Source organism: Lactuca virosa, chromosome 8 (genome assembly GCF_052849685.1).
Source record: "Lactuca virosa cultivar CGN04683 chromosome 8, Lactuca_virosa_CGN04683_v6, whole genome shotgun sequence".
NCBI lineage: Eukaryota > Viridiplantae > Streptophyta > Magnoliopsida > Asterales > Asteraceae > Lactuca > Lactuca virosa.
In genome coordinates this window covers 14,214,335-14,222,324 of record NC_136433.1, presented here as the reverse complement: position 1 = coordinate 14,222,324, position 7,990 = coordinate 14,214,335, and the positions used below count along the sequence as shown (strand labels likewise).

At 33.0% G+C, this 7,990-nt stretch overlaps 2 protein-coding genes across 2 annotated transcripts; one reads left to right on the top strand and one right to left on the bottom strand.

Annotated features, from left to right (window-relative positions):
- Nucleotides 1-2,486, top strand: LOC145130106 (uncharacterized). The gene is made up of 8 exons (XM_079064959.1): nucleotides 1-184; nucleotides 936-1,094; nucleotides 1,171-1,394; nucleotides 1,511-1,561; nucleotides 1,982-2,076; nucleotides 2,162-2,255; nucleotides 2,300-2,350; nucleotides 2,451-2,486. The coding sequence occupies exons 1-8, from the start codon at nucleotides 1-3 to the stop codon at nucleotides 2,484-2,486; spliced, it is 894 nt and encodes a 297-aa protein (XP_078921085.1).
- A 289-nt stretch (nucleotides 2,487-2,775) lies between these two features.
- On the bottom strand, nucleotides 2,776-7,005 carry KEA5 (K+ efflux antiporter 5). The gene is made up of 19 exons (XM_079068108.1): nucleotides 6,556-7,005; nucleotides 6,148-6,191; nucleotides 6,007-6,074; nucleotides 5,879-5,915; nucleotides 5,727-5,788; nucleotides 5,495-5,570; nucleotides 5,340-5,414; nucleotides 5,169-5,240; nucleotides 4,985-5,068; nucleotides 4,811-4,879; nucleotides 4,647-4,724; nucleotides 4,473-4,561; nucleotides 4,276-4,372; nucleotides 4,125-4,178; nucleotides 3,923-4,018; nucleotides 3,653-3,841; nucleotides 3,495-3,572; nucleotides 3,264-3,407; nucleotides 2,776-3,126 (listed from the first exon to the last, which is right to left on the bottom strand). The coding sequence occupies exons 1-19, from the start codon at nucleotides 6,788-6,790 to the stop codon at nucleotides 3,061-3,063; spliced, it is 1,713 nt and encodes a 570-aa protein (XP_078924234.1). The 5' UTR covers nucleotides 6,791-7,005; the 3' UTR covers nucleotides 2,776-3,060.
- Nucleotides 7,006-7,990: the final 985 nt, after the last annotated feature.

Here is a 7,990-nt window from a genome sequence, read left to right as displayed (position 1 = left end):
ATGGATGAAGTACAGGAGATGATGGAAGCTTTAGCTATAAACAAATCATGGTTCTATGAGTCTGTTGATCTTAAATACGAGTTCGATGCATGTCAGTTCTTTGATTTTTCTGTAGATGAAACGGATTACGATGTACAAGAAGCAGAACGCTGGTTTAGATATGCTCGTGAATATCCACCTGCTCGTAAGCACCTCAATGTCATAATTACTTAATTATCTTTCTGTTGGATTGTATTGCTACGTTTTTGTTCTGTGATTAGTGATACTGATAACGCATCAAAACATGCATTTATTTTTATGAATTAATCACTCTCTATCGTGCATGTTTGCTGTTTGATTTTGCTGATCGTATTTGGTATATATATATATATATATATATATATATATATATATATATATATATATATATATATATATATGTTATTAGTTCATCTTAAGGAGATGTTTTGTTTGTATTGGAGCTAAAAGTTGATGATTGATTGAATTTGGAGTAAATTGATTCGATTATTTGAACCATCAAGTTTCATTATGATCTTGAACTTTGAGCTATAATTTGGAGTAAACTGATTTGAACTTGTGTTTATATTGCAATGACTTGAGCTGCAACATGAATTGTCCCTCATCCCATTAAAGTCTACATATCATTTCTGAAAATGAAACTAGCACTTTTCAAGCTGAGATAAGAATTTCTGTATTTCGCGCCGAATTTTTAATTTTTGTAGATTTTATATCGTTATCAATTATTGCTCGAATAGTAAAGAAATCGATAGCGAATTTGGACATAATTAATGTAAAAACCTAAGGACGGATTCATATTTTCATAATAAAAGTATTTGTTTTCATGATTATATCTATTTGTTTATTGTCCTTTTAATCAACATAACTTCAGATTAATTTTTCTCATATAATTCTTAGAAAGCTTTTGTAATGTTTAGCTTACATGATTAAGATCAAGTTGACTGATGTAACAACGAGTGCTCCTGCGAATGTTCACTCAACAAACACACCAAAACCAGAAGCTGATGAATCTGTTAGTGCTTCCATACTTACTCCTTCAGATTGGAGAATGCCATCTCCAGAAGAGAAAACTGAAGGTATGGATTAGGATTTAAGATGAGTTTTATAGACATTTTTTCTTTCCATATTCTACTAAGTCAACTATTATTCCAGTTGATTCAGGTCTAAAATATCATAATTTGTTTGCTGATGATGATCATATTGTGAAAGCTAAACCGAAGTCTGCAAACAAATTATGTAAACAAAGTAGAGCATTCATGAAACCTACTGCTAGCCATTTAGCCAAGCAGATTAACTCGGTAGATATACAAACTCATAGTGGATGTGACACTGAAGACACCAAAAGACAGAAGTTAGAGATTGGATTCTTGCGTAAGGTGGACTTGCTTGGACATAATATCTATTATTTCAGAAACTTTTGTTTTTATATATTATGAATATAATATAATTATCATGCATAGAAACATATAATTTATTTTCGTCTTGCAAATAGGTTGCACAACTGAAGCACCAGACCCCTTTTTCACACAAGATGACTGCAAAGGTAAAGCACTTTTTTTACCTTGTTTCTTTTCCCCCCTATTAAGTCATGTATGGATAAAATAATCGTCCTTTATCCTTACATTCCAAAAAACAAATTTCATAATATTCATCAATTTTAACGAAAAAGAAAAAGAGCAATTTTGTAAAAAAGTACTATTTTAATACATTAAACCGGGTTTTTTTTGGCTTAACCCATTAAATTCCGAATTTAGTCAAAAAGATACACCGGTGTATATGTGTCCAGATTAAATGTTTAATCAACTCATTAAGCTAATTAAGTCCAATATTGTATACATAAGCGTCGTTTCTTTTTTGGACCGAATGAACTAAATAAATGACCATTTTACCTTTGTGTGTAAAAGTGATTGAATAAGAAATGATTGTTTATGTAAAGAATTGTGCATATTGTTGGTGTTGACAGGCTTCACAGTTGGAGGCCAGCTCAAACACTCGATCTAAAACCACCATCCCTAGAAAACCTAAATTGATGACAGAAGAGAGAGCTCGAAGGCGTAGGTAATTAATTGATTGTTAGTAATTTTAATTTTTTTACTAATAATCTAACAATGGCTAATTCCGGTTTATATTATCTTTTTACTAGGTTTAGGTCCCAGAGTGAACCTGAAGCGAATATTTATACTTTTAAAGCACTACCATTGAATAGAAAAGTGGGTATTCACTTTTTTAGCATGCTTGTATTTGTTTTGAAAATGAATTTTAAGCATTTATCTTTTGGCAGATACTTGAGTCACCTACATTGCCAATTCGTAAGAAGAGCATGCCTCATAATGTAAGCTTTTAAACATATGGATAGACGTTTTCTAATGACTAATACAACTATTGCGTTCTCATATGTTAAATACAGTAACTAATAATTTCTTGATTTTCAGGTAGCTTTTAAAGATATGGACACACACAACTATTGAGTGAAGAAGATATGGCTTCAAAAAGGTCAAACTCCTTTTCATCGGTGACCAATTTAATGTAGGCCGCCAAGGCAAGTCTAACAACACTACTTTCATTGCCAAATCATTCAATACGCAAATGGATCAATAGAGGATTTTTGCGAGTGAGAAGGAAGGAATCAAGTTAAAACTTATATATGTACAATTTTCTTTTTAGATAGATACCCACCCATTAAGCAATCAATCAAAAGACTCAGTCGGTGATGAAAAGTTTGTTACGACTGAATGAGAGACAGTGTAGTGTTATAACTGAAACTGAAAAGATGTCATCAAAATTGAGTATTAATATGGTATTTTGAAACAAATCCTCCTTCCTAGTTCCTACACACATCACATCACATGATTGCACATATATTACAGAAAGACAAAAAACCCCTATACCATATATGTACACATCAACTAATCAATATTCCTTAATCCTTCATTCCTAAGTTAGCCGCCAACATATACCCCCTACCAACTCTCAATGAAAGGGTGCAACAGAAAACAGAAAACCAAACTTTGTTGCACCCTTACAACTAAACAAACATGTCTGTCATAACACTCTGTCTCGTTGTTGTTCAATCATTTTGCTATGTGTTTCAATCACAGACGTTTTCTCCTGCAGCACCAAAACACACACACACACACACACACTATAATACCACTTCAATAAACAGACCCAAAACCAAAACATAATATAGGCCCTTTAGGTGATTTGTACACAATGAATAGTTAGAGAGAGAGAGAGAGAGTGACCTCAGGTAGTAGTGGGGTGGTGTCTTGAGGAAACCAATGCATCAAAACTCCCAAGTGCATCACAGCAGGTATCAATTTGAAAAGTACAGGGGTTGTCACCAGACTCAGAGCAGTTGTTCCAAGAAGAAGAAGGTACATCTTTCCCTAAAACGACAAAAAATTAAGTATTTAGCACATCTAGGCCAACATCAGATCATCAAACATAAGTCATGCACAATTATTAATTCCAACCTCAACTAGATGTAGATTAGAGGCACGACTCAATAGAACAAAAGCAAACTCTCCAATTTGAGCAAGCATAATTCCAACCTACACAAAAAGAATAACATGCATGTTCAAACAACCCAACAAATTGATTTTGGTTTGTTCAAAATCTGATACAAACTTACAAGAAATGATGTCTTAACACTATATCCAAAGGCCTTTGTAATGACTGCAGAAACTGTAGTCTTAACAACTATAACCAGAATAACAGATGCTAGTAATATATCCACATGTGTCCACAAGAACTGTACATGTATAAGCATCCCAATGCTAGATAGAAATAAAGCTGCAAATAAGTTTCGAATTGGCTCCACCTACAACAAGTATGTGCGTGTCATTACTCTACTCATTGTTATAACTTCTATAAGTTCCAACAAATTGAATGGATAGATTACCTGATCTAACGTATGTTGTGCAAAATCAGTTGTGGAAATCATAACACCAGCCACAAAAGACCCCAGCTCAAGACTTAGCCCTAATTTATCGCTACACTGAAAAATATTAAAATAAAAATTTGTTTTAATAATGACTTATAGTTTTTTTCTTTAAAAAAAAAAAAGCATTGGTAATATGACGAGATCATTTCATTTAACCTACCCAAGCGGATAATAAGCAAAAAGCAACTGCAGCTAGCTGGTAGAGTTCATTTGTCTGAATTATAAAAATAAATAAAGGGAATTAAGAAAAAAAAATTCTTTAGTTAACTTAAGAATTAAAAAGAAAATTGAAAATAGGAATAACAACTCACTTGAGATGACAGTTGCACCATCAGCTTGAGAAACCGTGGCATGAATGACCATGTTAAAAGTGATGCACCAAACAGATATGTTGACAAAGTCATCAGCCTGAGGTAATAAATAAATAAATAAAAAGTGAAATGTTTGTTACTGCAAACACCATTAACAATAATAAATAATAAATAAAAAGTCAAAATGGAAGACTTACACTTTTCCCATTGAGGCCATCCCCTGCAAAACCCCACTGTTGCCACCCAAAACTGGCAGTAAGGCAAATAGTAAGCCAACAGCACAATCCTGGAAAATATCAAACAAGATTAAAAAAAAAAATGTAACACAAGTCACAAGCATTTCTTTGTTTTTGACTATGTAAACTAATTACCTGAAAAATGAGTGTCCCTATAGTGACTTGACCATGAAGAGCATTATTACTGTTTTTCTCAACCAAAAATTTCACCACCTGTATAGAAGGAAAAAGTAAATAAAATAATCTCACTGTAACAAACTAGAAGTTAAAAAGACTAGAAAAACATTTAGGTAACTAACCACTGCAGTTGATGACATTGACAGGAAGCAACCAACAAAAACACCCTCTGACAGCCCTGCTCCACATAACTGTAACCCATCATTAAATTAAGAAAATAATCATTCACTTAACTGAAACCATGTAACATTAACATATATCTGTTTATTTATTGTAAATAAGAAGTTGAAAAGTACCACAGCCAATGTTCCACACAAAAACATAAGAATAAGTATTTGAAGTAATCCTCCAAGAACAGCTACAGGGCCCACAGCTTTTAGCTGCATTAAGAACAAAAAAGGTCAGATTTACAACATGATGAAGGAACAGAAAGTTTTGACTAATTATTAAATGAAGCATCTGGAAAGAATAAAGTAAAACCTTTTGCATAGAAAACTCGAGTCCTAGAGCAAATAAAAGAAACACCACACCAAACTGTGCAAATGTCTCAACCTGTGATCATTTATGTAAAAGATTATTAATCTTGAAAATTGGAATAATTAATGCAAGTATAAAAATTACATATTCTGTAATATCAAAGTCACAACATACCTGAACCATCTCGCTTACAAATTTCAACCCACCAGGTCCAATCAGGGAGCCTGCAAGAAGATACCCGACAATAACCTAGCAAAAAAAATTAAGTTTAAAGAACTTTTAATATAAACTATAAATATTTATAAAGCTTAGAACAAATAAATACAAACCGGTTGTCCCAAGCAAGAACAGATAATTCCACCAATAGCAGCAGAAACAATGATCACAACCAAATCTGAAATCAGTCTATAGACATGGAACATGAAAAACACGAGTTAATTTACTATAAAAATTATGAATTTCAAGCATAGGTGATAGGATCACCAGCTTTTCATCAAAAAATACCTGAAACTCTAGTGAATCATGTAAAAACAAATATCTGAAACATACAAAAGATCTGACCTTACATCTACTTGAAGTATTGGATATTTAGATTTCTTGTTTGATATTACAAACACATTGTCCTGCAATTATATTCAAAGCATATATAAGAATGTGCCAAAAAGTACCACACCAACATCAATATAAGAAGATCATGTTGTACAGTCAGTTACCTGTTTGTCTATCAGTGTCTGTGTGCCATCATCTTCACTATCAAGAAAAAGAATGTGTATAATCCAATTTAGTAGGAATCATTGACAAATGACATTCAGATACACAGTAGGCCTGTTAAGATACTTACGTTGTTTCTTGAGTGTCATTTTTGTTAGTCTTCTCATGTGTGATTTTAGCTACAGTCTCAAGTACAGCCTGCAAAAGGTCATGTGAAGAATGTCATTTGTTGTACTACTATCTTTGAGCTTTTTCCAGAAAAAATTCTTACTTCTTGATCAGTCACGCTGTTATTAAAGCTGCTTCTAGTGGAACCTGATATTATATGAAGTAAATGGTGTGAGATACACACTAGGCAACAGAAAACATTTTAATCTAACAGACTCGTCATCAACTGAAAGTATTGTAACCAGATCTTTACAGATGCATTTCGGAGGTAGTAGGTTTAACACAAAGGTCGAATTGTAACAAAATTTCTAAATATAAGGAACACTTAATTGGCCATGATGTTGGTAATAAAGTTGTGAAGATTGGAAAGCATTGGGTGTATTACAAGAGAGTCATGACATTTGAAGAACTGAATCAACTTGTTAGACTTCAAATACTCATCTTGTTAACATGGAGTACCAAAAGAAAAGAGAAGATCAAGCAATAGAAGAGATCGGAGAAACTCATTTACCATCTGTGGACTCATTCTCTGAGAATTCCTTCTCTAAGACGCGATCAAATATCTTTGCGATGCTGGCCTCGCCGGAATCCGGCGCCGACGAATTAACTAAAGTTCCGTAAAATCTTTCCCTAGTCTCCTGATCAGATCTCGCGGATACTAAGATCCTTCCGCAAAACGCGATGATTATCAATACGGATAAAACACAAGGAAATCGGCCATCCCGTTTTGCGAAAACCCTCGCCATTGAAGCAGATTTCAGAGGAAATCAACAAGATTCATGTAAAAAGAGAAACTCAATCCCTAGTCAGGATTAACCTATGAAAATTCAAAGTCAAAAAGATTCCAGAAGGAAGAGAATCGTTTACGTAAAATGATGGCGAAAGAAATGGGGTTCGTTGCGATGATGATATAAAAATCGGCGATTGAAAGATTTATTCAGGCGGGATGGATCGTTACATAAACTATCCCACTACTGTCCGTTTGTTACATAATCTATCCCCATATTTAAGGAAACTACAGATAGTACCCTGTTGTGGTGCACACAACTTTGGAAAGATATTGGAATTTGATCAAACCTTCGAGGATAGATTATGTAATTTTACCCTGTTTCCAAATTCTATATTCAATTATTTATCCATCTGTACCTAAGCTTTTATACGAAACAGCTTCTAGCTAGAAAAACCTTTAAGACTTTAAGTTGTATGCAGGAATGTGGCATGCTCTCACATACGAAGAGTTTGCTGAAAACACAAATAAAGTATTTGCAGACAACATTAGTTGGATTGATAAGAGAATTTTAAGTGGCAACTCGTGATTGGAGAGAAAACAAAAGCATGTAATGATGAGTATGATGGTCCAAATAAAAAAGGGTGTCATAAATTAACCACGAAAATATCGTACTTCTCAATTCTACTTGTTTTGTGAATTCGCAAATATGAAGACGTGTATTATAATTTGTATACTACATGTTATTACAAAAGTGGTTTAATATTATTTTTTCACAACAACTTTTATATTATTTATCTCATGTCAATATCCTACTGTGATGACTCTTCCAAGAGTGTTCGACTAACAACATACAATGATGCAAATGTTGATTTGATTCATTAGGACTCACCTTTGCCAATAGAAAGATATAAAAATATATAAATGCATTTAAGAAAAATTACGTTGCATAGTCACATATCATTAGTAAGTTGATATAATGGTGATTGGAGACCAAGATAATTAAGACGAAGGCAAGTACACCCTTGATTAACTAATTTTAATATCTTTGGCATCTTGTGTTTTTAGGCTTTGTTTGGTTATAATTAGTTGTTTTGAGTTTTTGAATTTCATAACTATTTAAGTAATTAGTAGATAAATTACCAAAGTAATATTTTTTATGAGAAAATAAGAAGATTTTTATGAAGTGTGAGTAAAACTCAAATTAGGTTGTCGTTCT